Source organism: Pinus tabuliformis, chromosome 4_1, assembly GCF_031772625.1.
Source record: "Pinus tabuliformis cultivar Carrire ecotype Pingquan chromosome 4_1, CPIR1, whole genome shotgun sequence".
Lineage (NCBI taxonomy): Eukaryota > Viridiplantae > Streptophyta > Pinopsida > Pinales > Pinaceae > Pinus > Pinus tabuliformis.
Genome location: NC_142303.1, coordinates 454,807,388 through 454,827,718, shown reverse-complemented (window position 1 = coordinate 454,827,718; position 20,331 = coordinate 454,807,388). Strand labels below are relative to the sequence as shown.

The following is a 20,331-nucleotide window of genomic DNA, read 5'->3' as shown; positions in this document are numbered from 1 at the left end:
CCTTGTGTTCACCAGATACATCAAGGATCCCATAAGTTATCTGTAGATGGTAGAATCTACTGCCTCTCCTGAAGAAGCACTATCCTTCCTCTAGTTTGTAGCTAGAGGTGTGTCAATAGGCTTTCAGTTATCCATGTGAAATATTTGTAGTATTTCAAAGGAATACTTCCCCTGACTCACAAACAACTCACCATTGCCCTGGTATACTTCCAGCCCAAGGAAGTAATGCATCAAGCCCATGTCTTTCATCTCGAATTCTCTTTTAAGGTCCTCCTTGTAAGAGTGAATCAACTACTTATCCCCTGTAAGTATCAAGTCATCAACATACAATACCAAGATAAACAACTTGCCATCTATCACAATGTGATAGAGATTGTCATCTTCTTCACTTTTGGTGAAGCCCAATCCATTGAGATATGTGTCGATCTGAGTGTACCATGCTCAGGGCGCCTATTTGAGACCATAAAAGGGCTCTCCTGAGTTTACACACATGTGTCTCCCTTTCATATGTCTCAAATCCCTTTGGATGCTCTATGTAAATTTCTTCCTCAACAAGACCATTGAGAAAGGCGGTCTTCATATCCATTTGGTGGATCTTCCACCCTATCTGCACAGCTAATGATATAATGGTTCTAATTGAGGAATATCTTGCCACTAGGAAAATGTTTCCTCATAGTCCACTTCCTCTACTTGACAGATCGTTTGGCCACAAATCTAGCCTTGTACTTCTTGATGCTCCCATTAGCTGCATGCTTCACTTTGTTAATCCATTTGGAACCAACCACTGACTTGTTCTCTAGTCTCGACACCACCTCCCATACACTATTCTTCATGATGGAGTCATACTCCTCCACCATGGAATCAACCCACATTGGTTGAGAATTTTCTTCCTCAAATGAAGAAGGCTTTGACTCAATGAGTTCTGTCATGAAAGCCATATACCCAGTGTACCTGTCTGGTGACATCCCCTACCTGCGCTGAGATGTAGGAACTCCCACATGCTCCTGTGCATCTTGTACCAATATTTCAACTTCTCTAGTTCTCTTCCTCCTCTCTCTAGAAGATTATGGTTGAGTGGGTGCCTCCATTTGACCTCTTGTTTGATCCTCCATTAGTGGTTGCTCCACAACATCCTAAAGCTCTGTCTAAGACTCCTCCTTTAGAGCTAGAAGCTCCTCCTCAGATGGGATACTCATCTCTCGCTCTAGAGAGCATCTCATAGCCTTCGCCTCATCAAATTTGACATCTCTCATCACCACTGTCACCTTGAGTGAGGGAAAATACACCTAGTAATTATGTGGTGTCTTTGTGTATCCTACAAAGAATCCCATCTCAATTGTAGGCTTAAGTTTATTCATGCTATCCTTGTTGATATGACAATACACAGTAGCTCCAAAAATTCAAAAATGAGATACATCTAGGTTCCTCCTAGAGAAAACTTCTTCAAGTGTGATCATGCCAAGTATTCTCTTAGGGCTCTTGTTTTGTAAATAAATTGCGGTGTTGCATGCTTCCGTTCTTCCTTTCCACCCCATTTTGTTGTGGGTTATGGGGTGCTACCAGTTCTGTAGGATTTATAGCCATAGACAAATAGTAAGGGGGAATTTTGTAATTTTGGGAAAGAAAATTTTGGGCTTGGTAGAACATAATGTAAATTTTGATGCCCTCATGTGGATCTGCACTATTTTGTAAATCTCTTGATTTTTAACTGCGTACAAACACAGATTAATAGATATCTCTTATTCTTTTCGATTAAAAAAAAAAATTCTTATAAAAAACAAATCAAAACTTAAAATAATTAAACCTTGACTTTCACTAAATTTAATCCTTGACTTTCACTAAATTTCAAAACTTTTATACTTTAACTAGAATTCACATTATTTTAATTTAATCCTTCCTCCTTTGGTATATCGTCCCAAGCGTTTCACAATTTTTTGGGCTTTCACTAAATTTCACATGTTTTTTTAACGTAATCCTTCCTTTCTTTGGTATATCGTGCACATGTTTATCTTTGGTGAGATACAACTTAATGCCTCTTACAACGTGTTGGTGCAACTTTTATGTGACGACATATCACACCTCAAACTTTTATTTCTTGCGACATCTTTATGAATTTGATAGGCTTTGAATTTGGAAAGCCGTACACATGTCCCAACACGTCCTAGGGGTTGGTATTTGAAACACTTCGATGGTTTTTGTTAATTTGATGGCTTTAACGCTGCTATCTGAAAAGCCATTCACATGTCAAGTGTACAGTTTTTGTTAATTTGACGGCTTTAGCGGTATTTGGAAAGCCAGTTTTAATGAGACTGTGATCTGATCGAATAATAAAGACTAATTCGAAACTACATTTCATTTTTTCTTTTTTCAAATTAAATTTAGTTTAAACAGACGTTTACATCATCACCATCACCTTAGATTTGATGGTGGTTGAGATAGATACTTTTTGAAAATATTTCATAAAAACAATTTGATTATAAAATTTTATATAAAAATATTACCGAAAATTCAATTAATATATGTTTTTAGAAATATCTAAAAAGACAATTTAATTATCAAATTATATTTTATATAATAAAAAAATTTAAAACAATATAATTTAAAATATACATTTTTATAAATACTATTTCTTATTTTTTATTTTAAATTTAAATTTCTAATCATTTTTACATGTTAAGAGAAAATAATATATATATTTTTTAATAACATAATATTTATATAACTTGTAACTTAACCATGTTTTGTTTAACCTTTTTTCATGAAAAATCATACTTCACTCATTAAAATTATTAATAAAATTATATTTAATTTGATTTTAATATTAAAAATATATATATATATATATATATATGGGGACACTAGTGAAAAACTTAAAATTTTTTACTTTATATTATTTGAAATTATAATCTTGTTTTTATAATCATAATCTTATTTTTTTTCCTTTTTGTTTAAGTTGTCTCTCAACACATATGTTTAGCAACCCAATGAGGTTTGAACACAAGTCACCTTATTAAGGAAACTTTTTCTCAATCGAACACATATGTTTAGCAAGCCCAGTGAGGATTGAACACAGGTCACCTTACTAAGGAAACTTTTTCTCAATCAGTTGTGCTACTAAGACTCGTATTTGAACACAGGGCGCCTTACTAAGGAAACTTTTTCTCAATCGGTTGTTCTACTAAGACTCACATAAGTCTCATAAGTCTCCTCCCAGAATACATGTTTAGCAGCTCAGTGAGGTTTGAACACAGGTCGCCTTACTAACAAAACATTTTCTCAATCGGTTGTGCTACTAAGACTCACATATTTTTAACTAGAACCTAGCAATACAATTTCAGAGTAAGATTGTGATTTCTTTTTCTTTATTTAAAATGCACTTTTGAAAAACTCCTAAGGCACTCAATTTGTATTGTTCTATTCATTCATTACATCAAATCTCAAAGCCATTATATCAAATTTCATCATGCCATCCATGAATATACTTTTTAATTATTAATTTTTATTTTTTATAATAAATATGTATTTTTTTTAATTAATAACAATGATGAGTCAGCATGCATTCATGGTTATTGCTCAGTGATGGCTGTCCCAGCTTGTTTAACAACTTAATTTTGATAGATTTTCCTATTATGTAAAAAAAATTAATAATCAAAATATCCTGCAATGAACAAATAAGTTAACTATCAAATTCCATCCAAAACCACAGGGCAAATTACAATAAAATGATGGATAAATAAATAATTTCTCCCTACATTTAATATGTCATATATGTAAGTGTATTTCCTATAAAGAATATCCTAACACATTAATGAAATGAACACGCCTCACTCAGTGTTCAGTGTTTCCATATATAGGGAAAAGAAAAGAAAATAAGTCTCACTTTACAAAAATATCTTTATTTTTTCAATTTACTTTTTTTTGCTTAAGCAAGAGACGATCCTACTATTTCATTAATTCAAAAATAATGTTACAAAATATACAAAAACCGTCCAAATTCATGGACTCGGAAAAAAACCAAAGGGCGTCCTGCCATAGACAAGCCCCCCTCACCAACAGTGATTACCACAACTCTCAAACTACACCAAAAGTTGGACAAAAGATTCTCCATCCGCATGGTAAATGCCGGAAACTTCCTTACCCCACCGCCCAGAAAGTCAACAACAGTTTCCACCCTCGATACTTCTTGCACCAAAACAATCCAATAAGACTCGTGGAGAGAAAGCCCTGGCCCCAAAAAACAACACGGTTGTTTGTGACCGTCGATTTGGACAACTAGATCCAACAGTCTGGAGCAATATCGCGCTGCCAAGTTGACCGAAAGTTAGTGCGCGATGGAGGGTGGTATTCCTTACCCCTCCACTGCCACGTGTTGGAAGCCTAATGGGATCGCTTCCAAATCTCCAATACCATTTACCACTCAGGAGCCATGCGATCACCTAGAAACTGCTCTGCGCGTGGTTTTCCGTTCCAAGAGTGGACAGAAGGTAGATTGTCGCAGTGGTTAATCCCGCCAACTTAGAACGATGACCTGCACGATCAATCTCGGCCGTCAAAACGCTTCGCTTGATCCTACAGCTGAGGATTAAATCGTGCCGACCAATATCATTGACCATTAGCACATCCCGCCAACTAAACCGATAACCTGCATGATCCATCTCGGCCATCAAATCCCTTCGCCTGATTCAGTAGCTGAGGATCATATCGCACTGACTAATTTCACTGAACATTAGTGTGCGATGAGGGCAGTATTTTAGCCGACCCCATCGCCACGCGTAGTACTCTGTATGGTATCGCTTCAAAAATTAGCAATACCATTTCCTGCTTGTGAGGGCCGCGATCGCCTGAGAACCGCTCCCGGCCCGAGAATCTGAACCCGGACAGAAAACCCCTGGTATTGCGGTGGCCGTGATTCCCTAGGATCCCACCTGTCGTTTCGTTTTCTCTGCCAAAAGCCAAGAGGGACAAGACCCCTGCCAACCAGGGCTGCTGGACTGAGTATCCGCTGAATCAACTGGATTCTGTCTCCATAGCCCTACTCCAAAACACAATCCTGTCTTCATCTGCCTGGTCATAACATTTCGCTTTTAACCTGTTCTGCGGCATTTCTTACCAGTCAAATGCAACCCTATTCTCTATGTTGATCACCCCTTGATTGGCAAGAAGATCCGCCAGTTTATTTGCCGATATTTGAACATGTTTAAAGCTGACAGTCCGAAGGCTCTAGAGGTGCTGTTGAATCCATTGAAAGCACTGGATCAAATGCCAGTTTCTTGAGACTTTTTCCGGCCTTGTACCCCAGCTGATTCTCGACTGATTCGATGATTAACTCATAATCAGCCTGAACAATCACATTTTTCTGGTTATCCAGTTTCAGGAAATATAAACACTACTCCATAGCCATCAATTTTGCCATGTTATTGGTGGCTCTTCCTAAATGACATTAGAAGATGAACAGTACTCCTCCATTCTCATCCCTTAACACACCTCCATAACCCGCAGAGCCCAGGTTGCCCTTTGAAGCCCCATCAATGTTGAATTTCAAAAAACCCTTGGGGGGAGGATGCCAGAAATCTTGCTCTGAAACCAGGGAGATTACTTTCCTATCCCATCCCTGAGGTATAAGTCCCTGCAAACCCAGTTCACCGAGAGTTCTCAAATCCTCTGCTGAAGGAGGATTCTTGGGGAGATTTCGCACAATAGTGCCAACCATTTCCTTGATTTGTTTTAAGATCTGCGTAAAAAGGCATTGGGATGGCCTCTTTACATTCTTGAAGATTCTGTTGTTCCTTTCTTTCCAAACATTCCAAATGATAAAACTTGGCATGATGGCCCATGCTGAGTTGAGAATCTCATTGTTGGAATAGGTTCTTCTCCATCTGTTTAGGGTGTTGATGATGCTTCCTTTGTCCCTGTCAGTCTGTCGGAAAATGATGGCAAAAGAGTCCCACAAACTGGAGGTGAAGATGCAATTGTTGAGAAGGTGCTCCATAGTTTCCTCTTGGGCTTCACAGAGCTGACATCTGGAAGGCCCCAGGACACCCCTCTTCCTGATATTATCCCAGGTCAGGATTTTCTTATGTTGAACCAGCCACATGAAGAGTTTAATCTTCATCCAGCCTTGATGTCTCCATAAGTCTTGCCACGTCTTATCTGGAGCTTGTGAGTTAAGGTCTAGGAGAATGAGTTTTGCTTCTTTTAGATTAAAGGTACCCTCATTTTTGTTGCCCCATCTTAGCTGATCTTGCCCCCCTGATTTCAAAATCTTCCTTTGTTCTAACCTGTTTTTTAGAGTTTCTGCTTTAGCCTTCAGGGGGCTTTCATCTCTGAAATCAAAGTTCCTCCAGGTTCTCCATTTTTCAGTGTTGTTGGTTTGGACCCAAAAGTCTTTAACTTTATATAACCCTTTAGTATCTGTATCCTCCTTGAGATCCCTCAAGTCTTCCTTTAACAAAATAGGTTCTTGTTGCCATCTGTCCTCCCAGAATAGGGCCAGGTTTCCTTCTCTGATTTCCCAGAAGCTGTTTCCTTGGACTAAGCCCCTGTTATTCCAGGATTTATTCCAGATGTGAGAGCCCTTGTTATATCCTGACATTCTTATTAGATCATTGTTTTGCCACTTGTGTGCATATTTTTCTTTCCATATCTTTGCCCATTGAGCCTCAGGGTCTTTAACCCATCGCCACCATAATTTAGCTCCTAAAGCCTTACTTAAAATCTCAGGATCATCCAAACCTAATCCTCCATAGTTTTTGGGTTTGCAGATTTTATCCCATGCCACCAAGGCCCATTTCTTTTTTTCTTCCCCCTTGCCCCAAAGAAAGTCTCTTTGCACGTTTCTAAATTGCTGCAGAACACCTTTGGGAGCTGGGAGAGCTGATAGCATGAAAACAGGGATTGATTGAAGGACAACCTTGGTTAGCACCAACCTACCAGCCAAATTTAAAGATCTGAAAGTCCATTTCCTGATCTTATCTTGCATTTTGCTAAGCACTGGCTCCCAGATGCTCTTGTGAAAAGGTTTGGCCGTAAGAGGGACTCCCAAATATTTTGAAGGGAGGGTCTCCCTTTGAAAGCCCAAAATTCTGGAAATATTTCTCTGAATAGCAATGTGAGTATTAAAGAAAAAAATCTTAGATTTGGAGAGATTAACTTCCATACCTGAAGCCATAGCGAAGTCCCTCAGGATTTTCTTATAAGCTAGAGCTTCTTTGACAGTGGGGATGCCCTGCAGCATGGTATCATCCACAAATTGTTGATGTGTTAAGGCTTGACCATCTTTAGAAAGTTGGAGACCTTTGACTGTACCAGCTTCTTTAGCATGCTTGATAGATCTACCCAACCCTTCCATCATGAGAATGAAGAGAAAGGGAGAGAGTGGATCTCCCTACCTAAGTCCTCTTAAAGGAATAAAAGTTTCTGAAGGAGAACCATTAACAAGAATTGAAAAACTAGGAGAAGTTACAAGGGCCATAATCCATCTGATCCAATTGTGATCAAACCCAAAAGCCAAGAGAACTTTTCTGATATAGTTCCAGTTCAGCTTATCATAAGCTTTGCCGATATCCAACTGCATGATCATTCCAGCTTTCTTCTTGGTTTTTAGTGAGTGCACCACCTCATGAGCTTGAATTATGTTATCGAGGATTTGCCTGCCTTCCACATATCCAGATTGTTCCCCCGACACTAGGGTGGGAAGAAGAGGTTTGAGTCTATTGGCCACAACCTTGGATATAATCTTGTAGACAACATTGCACAAGGCAATGGGTCTAAACCTATTAGGAGTTAGAGCTAAATCCTGTTTAGGGATCAAGGCAATAAAGGTGGTATTAAGTGCCTTTAGAATGGTTTTGTCCTTTCTCGAGTCTTCCACTACTTTTAGAACGTCCTGTTTAATGATATTCCAGCAAGCTTTGAAGAAATCAACATTAAAACCATCCGAACCTGGTGCCTTACCATTTTGCATTTCTTTGAGGACCTCACTGATCTCCTCTTCAGACACAGGTCTATTAAGGTTGAAATTGTCCTCTTTGGAAACCAGCTTAGGTATATGTCTTGATATAACCCTAATGGATTGTTCTCTATCTGAACAGGACTCCTGAGCAATACTACGAAAGTGCTGAACCAGCACTGCTTCTATTTCTTCATGAGAATGAAGAAGATGACCTCCTTCGTCCTTGATAGAAGAAATCTTGTTGTGAGTTCTGTTCACCACAGTGGATCTGTGGAAAAATATGGTATTACGTTCTCCTTCTTTTAGCCATTGTACTCTGGATTTTTGCCTCCAAAAAATCTCCTCGTGTTTGCAGAATTTCTCCCATTCTTGTTGATATTTGGTTGCCTGTTCATTTCTATCTTTATCAAAACCCTCCCTGATAAGGGTTTGGTTGAGTTCCTGCAATTTTCCTTCAACAGATTTTTTTCCTTCAAAAATATTACCAAACTCCTTCTTGTTCCACTCCTTGAGTCTGAGTTTGATATGTTTTAGTATTTTTTGAAGTAGGAACATGCTTGTGCCCTGCAAGTTTAATTCTTCAGCCCACTAGATGGCTATGTTGCTGATGAAATCTGGGTGGGAAAGCTAGATGTTTTCAAATCTGAAGGGTCTATTCTTGGGAGTGCCAATGCCTTGGATTTCCAGTTGCACTGGCCAGTGATCAGAGCCCCCAAAGGGGAGAACTCTAGCCACTATGTCCTTGTCCTTGAACATAAGATCCTCTGAGATGATGAATCTATCTAATTTGGAGGCCACCTGAGACTCTCCTCCTCTTTTATTGTTCCAAGTAAAGGTACCATTACTCATAACAATATCCACTAACCTCATATTGTCTATGAAGGATTGGAAAGCACAAGAATCTTTATTTAGAGCTCTAGTGCCCCCTTTTTTCTCCGACAAAGATTTGATCATATTGAAATCACCCCCCAAGATCCAAGGGATACTTGCATATCTTTCCCTGAGCTCCTGCAGGGAGTCTAAAAGCTTGAGTTTGCCATCCATTCTTTGGGGACCATACACATTCGTGACCAGGTAGACTTCCTTATCTCCCACTGGTTGAATGACCACTGATAGATAATCCCTGGCTGCCTCTGCATCTATAATGTCAATTTTTTGGGGATTCCAAAGCGTGAGAATGCCACCAGCTGTATTCTCTGCTTTGACTTCCAGAAACTCAAATTTATTGAGCCATTTACTGTGAATCTCTTTTATTTTCTAAATGGAACATTTAGTTTCCTGGATGAAGATTACATCTGGTGCTGCTTGTTTCATTCTGTTACTAAGTAATCTTTGTTTTCTTTTACTGCCTAAACCTCTAATATTCCAAGAAGTGAACTTCATAATTAAATATTTGTAAAGGAGTAACTGGATAGGTCTTTCATCTTACCTGAGTCTATCATTAGCTTTCCACATTCCATCAAGAGCTCGTTCTGCTTTTTCCTGCCTCTTTTCTTCCCTGGGTATCTGGGTGCCAAGCCCGGTGTGGTTTTCATCGCTTTCACACCTTCGCTGCCCTGCCTTTCATGATTCCCTTGCTTTTCCTACTCTATGGTCTGAGTTTTCCATAAGAACAGCTGTTGAACTCTGTTGAACTCCTCTGGAGGTAACGAATCTACTCCCTCCCTAGTTCCTTGTTTCAAGAATCCTTCTAGATCTAGATTCTCTTTCTCAAGAATCTCCTGTAGTTCGTGATCTTCCATTTCCATCTCACTCTGGGTCATTTCTAGATCCATGTCCAATTCTGTGTCACCCATCATATCTTCTTTCTGTATATTAATGTTTTGTGTTTGCTCATCCTCTTCTCCGTTCTCCTCGTTCATTGGACTGCCTCCCTTGGTCTGATCTGCTTTCATAATCCCCTCTTCCTCTTCTAGTGCTTGAAACTTGTTTTGACTGGCTTGTTGTCTTTCATTTTGATGTGTCTTCGATCCCCTCTTGCTTCCTTTTCCTTTCTGGATCACTCTGTGAAAGTTTTCAGTGTCTTTCATAGTGTTGGTTTTACTGTTGTTTTCAGTTTTACTGAGAGGGAAATCTCTGAATAGATGCCCATGTTCATGACATTTACGACATCTAAATGGGATGTGCTCATAATCCACAGTTTGAACCCATTCTTCATCAAACACTTCCAATATTATCTCATCCGGCAGAGCTCCAGAAAGATCCATCTCCACACATATTCTTGCAAAGGATGTGTATTTTCCCCTTCTGGTGGCCTCAGAAGCTTTGACAAAACGTCCTAACTTATTTCCTATGGCAGATAGGGATTCCAGTTGCTAGTAATCCAAAGGTAGAGAGTAGAGTCTTACCCAAACCGGGACCAAGGTGAAAGTTTCATGTTCTGGGACAAAATTCATGATCCAAGGTCGCATATACAGGCCTGCTGCTGCATAAAAGTAGGGCCCTCCTTCAAACACTCTGTCCTTATCTTCAATGTTTGCAAAGACTACAGTAAAGAATCCCTTTGACCCAAGATGTAGTTCTATGCTTCCTTTTGGTTTCCAGTGGTATTTAATCCATGTTTGTAGTGCTTTTTCAGTGGGCCATAAACCCATGAACTTACAAATGATTGCATAAGTCTGCATGTGGTCCCTATGCGCCTGCAGAGCAGGATCATTCAAAACAACTCTAGGAGTGATAGTAGTCTTGGGTTTGCATGGTCCCTTTTGGATTTTGTCTTTTGTGCCCTGTTCCTTGTCCGTTTCCTTGCTGTCTTTAGAGTTGTTATTCTTCTTGGATTCAAAGCCCTCCTGCTCCTTTTCTCTGTTGTTTTGCCTTTCAGCTGAAGGAACTCTGTCCTCTTCTATTGGTTTTTTTCCTCTGCTGGCCACTACCTGCTTGTAGGAGGGAGTGGAGCTCCCTCCTTTATGGCCTTCCATGGAGAACGAACTCTGCAAAACTGTAACCCTAGCTCAAAAATCGCCCTCCTGTGACCTCCTGTCCCTAGGTGAAATCCTTCCTAGAAGGATTCTTTATTTTTTCAATTTACATTTAATAATATAATATATGTATTTTTCATGTGGGGTTTGTTCAAGTAGTTGGGAAAGTAATTTGTGATTCTCTCCAGGCAAATTCTATTTTAGTAAAGTGACATGTTGGTCAATTACAATAAAGCTAGAAGGGTAAATGTCCCAAAATGAGATGTCTCTTGCTAAGTTATAAATTTTCCGCTAGGTATTAGTTTTAGTTTGTAGGTTTTTGGCACTAACTTAAGGATTATAATGATACGCACATTAGAACCTCAACCTCGCCCAAATAACCCCAATCAATTAATGATTTCTATATATTAAATAAAATAATGAATCTGTATTACAATACTAATCCTTGATTCTATTTAGGTATTCTAGATTAGATTGGTCTAATGTAGGCATCAATCATGTTATGCAAGTCCTTCTTCATTGTCGTGGGACATCTCTGTAATAGGTGTCCCCACTAACATTGAACTTTATCCTCGATGGAATTTAAGGCTATATGGAATTGCAATTTATGTGGCATCATTGTACCCACCTAGATAATTTGTTGACATCATTTAGATTGATGGGTGTATATTGATGATGATCGATCATTCTTCTCCCTTGCGCACTTGCAAGGTTCCTCCAATGATCACATTACATTAGGTGACAATGATAGACCAACTTGAAGTTGTAGGTTGCAAACATGTTTAAAGTGTGAGGGGGGCTCTCGTTTAATGCATGACCTAATTCTATAAACATTTATCATACTTTTTTTTTATCAATATTTCTTTTTTCCATAAATTATACCCAATAACCCCTTTTATAAACAAGTGTGCATTATAGATGGTATATCTATTGAACAAATAAAATATATTATGACCAAATTGCCAACCACAACTAGATTATTACCTAGTAGGCTTTGGGATCTACAAAATAGATCATATATGGTAATTCTAATCAACTCACACACCATTGAAAATACGGAAATTACACTGTCTAGATAAGAACTTTTCATGGTTTGGGATTATTCCTATTTGAAAATTTTGGAATATTATTTTACATTGGATTGGGATTAATCCCATTTTAACATATTGGAATTGGATCATTTCACATCAAAGGGTTACAGATAGACATTAGAGAAATTTTGAGGTAAAAAATGGGCCTCAAAACAAAAACGTACAACAAAAATCAGCGTTGTAAGAACCAATAGGACTCAATATGAATATGTCAACCATGGGGATGATTCACCATTTTTAGAGTAAAAATGTAAAAAGAAAAACAACAACAAAAACTTTTTCAACTCGTATTTTCAACTTTTTTCCCTACGATTTTACTCAAATTTTGAGTGGGAGCACTCGTTGGATGCATAATTTAATTTTACATCAAAGTAGTGCCAATGTTGCATACTTTAGATGGACCCTACTACACTAAAAATGTGAAATACATGAAAAAATGTGCAATCAAATTTTTTCATGTATTTCACAGTTTTTGTGTAGTAGGGTCCATCGAAAGTATGCAACGTGGGTACTCGTTGGATGCAAAAGTAAATTTCTCATCCAATGAGTGCTTCCTCTCGAAATTTGAGTAAAATCATAGGGAGATAAGTTGAAAATACGAGTTGAAAAAATAGTTTTTTCCTTTTTTCCCTCCAAAACTTGATGAGGTAATTTAATCTTATTTTATTATTTCCACTATTATTTTAATATTCCTTACGAGGTCCATTTTAGACCTAAAAAATTCTCTAATGATACTGCTTTCCAAAGAACTTCTATTGAATATCCACTTTATAGAAACACTCACAATGCCTATGAAGGGGATGCCTATGCAACTTTCGACGACCTTAAAAGACTAATTAGTACAACATTATAGTGATTTGTTTATATATTTTTTTAATTGTAACTGGAAAATTTTGCATTAAAAATCTACATCAAGCATGCAATAGTACCTCATTTGTACATTAGAGAACATAATGAGCCATAGAGTAGGAGAATTTGTGTTTAAAATAGAACATAATAGCAAAAAATACGAATGCTCTTCTATATACAATTAAGTGGGTACAAATTTATTTTTTGTAACAAAAAAACAAAATTTACATTTCAGTGGGTACAAATTTATTTTTTGGGTTTTGTTGTTGATAATTCCCTTTTCTCCACTTGACCTTTTACCTCCTTTGTTGGCATGTTGAGGTCTAGGAGCTCCAAGCAATCTCCAACTAGCCAACCGATTACTCCACTTGTTTTCATATTTTGAAAGGCTCTTGTGCTTTTGGGCATGATGATATTCCATAACTTTAAGGAATCAAACATTTATTTTTTAATGTCCCTTTTATTAGAAGCTTGATAATACTAAGAGGGGGGTGGGAAGAGGGGTGAATAATTATTGTATCAGATGGATAAATTTTACTACTTTACCCTTTTGTTACTGATCAACTGAATCATTCATTAGCAGTTACACTAAATATAGAAAACAATTATTAAATCATGAGCAATAACGCATGTGCACATGTAAACCATAAGCAACATAATACACGAGTAACACATGAACCATCACAAGTAAATCATGAAAACACCAAAGAGAAACACATAAATATCATCATGCACATAGAGACATTAGATGTAAGGTGGAAACCCAAAGGGAGAAAACCACCATCTACTGTTTTGTTTCACTCTTATTCTTATTATTGCAAATATTATTTTTCCATCATATGCACTGACCACCACCAGTGTGCAAGCTACAACTTGCAAATCATGCGAGCAACTCTCACTTCAGGCCATTACCCGTCAAAACTTTACAGACCACCATTTGCTGGAAGCCACCACTCCCATGACTTTGTAGGCCACCACCGGTTGGATGCCCTAACACCTAATAGTCTACTCCCAAGTTCTTAGGCCACTACCTAAAGGATGTTGCTACAACCTGAAACTGAAACCCACCACTTGCTATCATTGAATTCCCCAACCTTCAATCTCTCTTGTGGACCTTGTTTCACATTGTTTCAAACTAGGATCCACCTAACTCAAACTCAAATATCATAAGGCCTCGTTTTTTCCATTTTAACACTAGACCCATATATAACTTTAAGCTCATTAACTGAATACAAACTCTCCTTTCTGAATCAACCACTCAATGCTCTCACACCCTCTAAACAATATTCTCTCTCACTCAACAACAAACTTGTAGACACCTCTCATCAAACCCTCAACATACATAACCTTTATTCTCACACTCAACCAATACAACTCAAACACATAATGGAAAGGTACATACAAAGCCATAAACACATGGCATCATATATCTCTACAACAAATGACTTAGCCCTAAAAAATCAACCCATTACGTAGCAACATTCAACTCTTACTAGCAACACTAAACCCTCAATACATCAACACATACTAGGCTAATCATTACAAGGCAATACATAAGCTACAACATTCTATAAGAAAACCAAATTATTAACTCAACCATGTAACACCAATCTCTAATCCCTTGCAATAATGAATACAATCATTAGATTCACAAGCTCTGTCTCAAGCACACGGGTTCCTTGATCTCATCAACTATAGGTGTCATGCATGATCAACTACAGATCCATACACAATTGTTACTCCATCGCCATGCACACTCTGCTACAGGACATGTGCACTTTCTCTATCACCAATTGACCCATCATAGGCTATATTCACTAAAATTGTTTAGCTACAGGCATCGTTCTGCCCTTCAACGCACTATCCAACCATGGGCAATGTGTATCTTTTCCAATCACACTTATTCTGTAAAATATTCTCAGTTATACACACATGTATCACTTTGGCTCAATGCACACACCTTCCCATTGTATCTAGCTCTCTTTCTCTGTCCACATGTGCACTGGTGTATGAACTGTCGATTTTTCTAGTGCAACTTATACAAGCACTTATTTCTGAAACTTGATAATTGCTTCAAATGATGTAAATGATTACTTTGAACTTTTAATGTATCATAAGTAATTACACATTCATAAATTGAACCATTCCACTTGGTATGCATTGATTGAATTAACTATTTTGGTAGTGGAATGAATTGATAATGGTGGTGATCTAGTCCATGGAGCTCAATTTGGTTAATTGATAGTGGTTGAGACGTGAACACATTGAAATATGTGAGCGATCAGGCTATTCGGCTTGGTCTTCAACGTGTCACTTTCTATTGAAATGATTTGGTCTAAGGTCGATGTGTGAATGTATTAACGGTTTGATTACTAGAAGTGATAGCTTGATCAATTTGAAATTACCCATGAAACTCGTTTGAGATTGAACTATTGACTTGGTCTTCAACGCACTATTTGATTTTTCCCTTCAAAATAATGTTAATGCAATGATTATTAACATTATGATTTAATGAAACACATTAATTCTCCAAGTCGTGCATTGATCTGATCATTACTCCGTGGATGTGGTCCTTATTAGTGTAAACCCATTAAAGACTAATGCAGTGGAATGTTCATTTCAAATTTGAGCAATTGGGAAAATGAAATAAATATATTATGTCATTGATCGATCTAGATCGTTGTGGAACACATTCATGGCATTGATTTGGTCCCTCGTTGAGTTGTTGTGTGTTATTGTTAATTGGAAAGGTGTTGAATCAATTGGTTAATAGTTAGTATATGCATGATTTGTATATATAGCGAGATGGTTCTTCTCAAGGGTTCTATGAAGTGAGAAAGGGTGTGATCTGCTAAGAATAATGCAACGCACTTTTGACAGAGTTTGTGTGATCACTGTGAGCATAAAGTAAGGTGCTATTACATGCAAATTGGTCCATCAATTTGATGTTTACGTAAATTGTTTTTGATGGATACATCTTGGACTAAGTAGAGGTGAGGTTGTACACACTTAATGCTTCAGATCAGTCTATTAACCATAGAGCCAGTGTGCATAACTTAGATATATATGCCGTAGATAGAGATGAAGTTTTAGGGTGAACAAATAATGGAATGCTGTGCGCATAGGGAGTGAAGTCCATGTTGAATTTTTTGTAGTTATGGTCGGTCTTCATAATATTTTATTTGTATGTGTAATGATGAAATATAAATTATATGTGTAAAAATAAAATTTATTTGAAGCATGTTCTTCATGCATGCAAGAAAAGAATTATTTTTTTTTTCAAAAATATTTTTTTTGAATTTTTGTTTTGGCGCCAGAAGTTGTCCAAGTCGGCCCAGCTATTCAAGGCACCCATCTGGCCTATGGACCTTTATATATTAGAGTCACTCTTCCTCCTCTCCATCATCGTTCAATATGAGCATCATTCATTAGTATCTTCTAACCATATGAAGCAAATCAAGGAGCATAACAAAGGAGATTAAAGAAGCATATTAAGGACAAGTTTATTCCTTGTAAATAAGTTGGAGACTCTTATTTATCTCTGTATAAGAGGAGCAAAAAATTTTGTGGTTTGTCTCTGTGGATATCGCCCGAATTTCTATCTTACATCTCTATGGAAAAGGGTCGAACATTTGTGATACATATTTATGGAAAAGGGTCAAACATTTGTCGAAACGAGAGTTGAATTTCTTTGTGTTATTTTTGTACTCCTGTGGTTGCAATCATATTGAGGAGGGCCAACTTGGACACTTGGTGGAGGACCTTGCTAGTTAGTTTGACTTTGATGTATTTCTTGTTGCATTTATGCTCTAAGGGAAATGTTGGTCCGTTTTTCCCCTTAGTGGGTTTTCCCAGGGTAAAATCTTGTGGTCTCTTTTTGCATTGTGATCCTTATTGCTCTATTGTATCTATGGTTCAATTTAAGAATGTGTAATTGCTTAATGATACATTGAAAGTGAAAAATAATCTTCTACATCACTGGAAGTAATTATCAAGTTTCAGAAATAAGTGCTTGTATAAGTTGCACTAGAAAAATCAACATGGTATCAGATCTATGGATGAAAGAGTAACCTCAAGCTAATCTCTAGAGGTTGATCCATAAACCCTAGCTCGAAGTCCTGTCTATAAAAGAGACTAAATTCTCAGTTGAAGACATCAGAAGAGAGTTGTAGATATCCAAAATACTTGACCAAATCGAAGCATAAATTCCATAGATCAAGGACCTGTGAAGACCCAAGAGGCTAGCCCAAAAGTTCAAGTATAAAATGATTTCCATTTAAGGATGAATTCTGAAGCCTCAATCCATTTCAAAATAAAGAGGACACAAAACCTATTGCTAAGGTCAAAAACCAAATCTTAGAAAATATTGAAGGTATTTTTCTTAAATATGTGAAGGTCTTAGATCCCAAAGAACCTCATATTCTGTCTAAAAAAACCAGGAATCATTCTTAAGTTTGAAGGCCAAAATTTCTTATAAAATTGTGGAAAAACATTATTATATCTTGCCTTAAGATGCTATTACCCAAGCTAATTTCATATAATCAAGGAGGTTTTCTAAGCTAAAGATAAATAGTGGATAACATCATTTTGGTGCAAGAAGCTATTCACTCAAGCAAAAGAAGGAAAGAAAAATGAGGTTGATCATGTTAGAAATGGCTAATGCCTTCGATAGAGTTATTAGCTAGATAAAAAATTGCATCGAGGGCCTACTAATACCACCACTAAATTGGATTTTTAGGCCTTGTCAAGCAAGATAACTAACCCAGTGTATATCCATCTTAACCACAAGACCTATGGGCACCAAACCTCCCCACTTGACCATTGGACTACATCATCAAGACTAAATTTCAAATTTCATTTACCAAAAATACCATTTTTAGTAGCGAAGAAAATTATAATGTCACATTAATAAAATTAATAAAATGATTTATAGTATTAATTGATTTTAGAATTTCCATAAAATATGAATTCATTTTTTTTTTTTTTTTTCAAAAGGTGGAAAAACCTATCAAACTCAGTTTGTCAAACCATCAGTGAGTACAGCCATCTCTGGCTGCTATCCGCGAATGTCAGTTGACACATCACTGTTATCAAGGAAAACCACGCCACCTGAAATAACCCGCTGGTGGTCCGTAAGGGAGCAGGAGTTATCAAGGAAAACCACGCCACCTGAAATAACCCGCTGGTGGTCCGTAAGGGAGCAGGCTTTCACTCCTGCCAGATGCCTCTGGGTCTTGGGCCGTTACCCTGTTTCCTTAGGTCCGAGGAAGACGAGCTCTTAGCCAAGCAGAAGCAGTTTTAAATAAAATAAAATAAAATATGAATTCATTTATTCAATTTTGTAAAATTGAATAAATGAATTTAATAGAATACATATAAAAGAGAGAACAGATGGCGCCAACGTCATCGGCGGCTCTTCCTCCCATTCGTAATAGGTCAACTATAGCCATTCATTTGAACTTTCAGTTCAGTATCACCGGCGGCACTAAAAATAAATTAGAAAGCCCCCGGTCCACACTCTTCATTGGGCTGGAAGAGAAACCCATAATCCTCCATATACACATCTAACGGAGAAAAATCCTGTAAACTTACAGAGTGGTTACTGTCCAGATCTTCAAGAACTGAATCCCAAAATGTGGGACCTTGCTTCACTGAAATCTCTTGGCCTTCAAGCCCAGATTCAGCGTTCGAACAGTAGTAAGAGGACATTGCATGATCTTCGGAAGGCAGCCAGAATTCTTCTGCGGGGAATTTGGCTGCGGCGGACATGGAGAAGAGGCGTAGGGAATATCCACCGCGTTATCTTCCGAAGGAAGCCAGATTTCTTCGGCTGTGAATTTCGCTGCGGCGGTTTGAATTTGCAGCGGAGTTAGAGAAGAGGGGTAGGGAATATTACGTTCGGAAGGCAGCCATATTTCTTCCGCGGCAAATTTGGCTGCGGCGTCTTGAATTTGCTGCGGAGACAGAGTAGAGGCCTCGGGAATATCCGGGAGGGAGTAAGGAAAATTGAAGTCGGCCTCTGATCCTCTCAGACAATACACAGCAAAGTCGAAGGCACGCGCAGCCTTTTCCGGGGTGTCGTAGGAGCCCAGCCAAATTCTGTCCCTGGAATTGGGCATTCGAATTTCGGATACCCATTTCCCCCATTTTCTCATTCGAATGCCCTTGAATTGCCGTGACTTCAGTGAGCGGTTTTCGATTCTGCTGTGGTCGTTCTGATTTGAAGAGGGTTTAGCCATTGGGTGGTTGCGAAGGTTTGAGGAATCGAAGTGAGAGATTGGTGGTGAAGTTAAATAATTATATAGAACAAAGGATTGTGATTGTAAGAGGATTTGAACTCGGGACGCATAGTTGTGCTACTACAGTAGTGCAAGTGAATATCTGTTGAGGGTTGAATATATGTATAGAAAGAATGCGCGCGGATCTTGTTTTGTACAACTGGCCGATTAGCAAACGCGCAATGGACTTTTGAAATGCAAATAGGGGCATTTTATGTCAACCACGACTCTGATTTGATGAGCGCATCACTTCTAGTTTCGTTGAAGTCAGAGATCTTTTGCCTTTGTGAGTTTTAGTTGGCAGGCCAAATTTAAATATATGTATAGAAAGAATGCGCGCGGATCTGTTCTGTACAACTGGCCGATTAACAAACGCGCAATGGACTTTTGAATTGAATATATATGGGCATTTGATGTCAACCACGACTCTGATTTGATGAGCGCATCACTTCTAGTTTCGTTGAAGTCAGAGATCTTTTAGCTTTCTGAATTTTAGTTGGCAGACCAAATTTAAATTGACTTGGTTCAAGCCACCACAACCCAATCTTTTTTGACAGTGTCGTCTAACTCTCCAATGTCAATGTTTCGTTCCTTTTTTGGAGTCGTTTTGGGTAAATTGTGTACGAAATTTGATACGAATAACAAATTTTAGGTTACCTTTATCTCTCAACACCTCATTTTAATAGTTTTGATTTAGAAAGATGCATTTGCTTGTAATGGATTTGAATTTATGCCCAAACATATTTTTGTTATTTAAAAAAAATAGTTGCAAATTTAATAATAATAATTTTAAAATTAAATTATATTTAAATTATATTATAATCAGTTTTCAAAATAAAAATATTTAATCATAAAATGTTGTTATTATAATTATATGAAATTTGATTCAATTTAAATATTTCTTTAAACTAATATATATATAAACTAAATTTAAATATTTCTTTAAACTAATATATATTTTGAAATTTAATAATTTTGATTATATATATTAGAATTATTTAATAATATAATGTTTTTTTTTGTAAAATTCAGTTTAATCTAATTTTTTATTTTATTGTATATATATTGTAGATTGAAATTTGATCATTTTAACAATATATTCTAATTAATTGATATAAAACTAATATTACAATTTTTTTATCTCATTAACAATTTTCTTGAAAGCTCAATGAATTTTATCATATTAAGAGATAATGTGTACAATGTTTTTCTGTCTTCTTGAATTCCCTACTTTTGGTTAAGAG

General features: G+C 37.3%; 1 protein-coding gene across 1 annotated transcript; it reads right to left on the bottom strand.

The window, feature by feature from the left end:
• Nucleotides 1-18,150: 18,150 nt before the first annotated feature.
• LOC149176332 (ethylene-responsive transcription factor ERF016-like) lies at nt 18,151-19,250 on the bottom strand. The gene is made up of 2 exons (XM_089423094.1): nt 18,706-19,250; nt 18,151-18,547 (listed from the first exon to the last, which is right to left on the bottom strand). The coding sequence occupies exons 1-2, from the start codon at nt 19,046-19,048 to the stop codon at nt 18,306-18,308; spliced, it is 585 nt and encodes a 194-aa protein (XP_089279220.1). The 5' UTR covers nt 19,049-19,250; the 3' UTR covers nt 18,151-18,305.
• Nucleotides 19,251-20,331: the final 1,081 nt, after the last annotated feature.

Bases quoted from the DNA above. Each gene is read 5' to 3' on its own strand.
- LOC149176332 (XM_089423094.1), bottom strand. From the start codon at position 19,048: ATGGCTAAACCCTCTTCAAATCAGAACGACCACAGCAGAATCGAAAAC. The intron at 18,548-18,705 runs GTAATATTCCCT...TCCCCGCAGAAG, and splicing joins AATATGGCTGCCTTCCGAAC to AATTCTGGCTGCCTTCCGAA.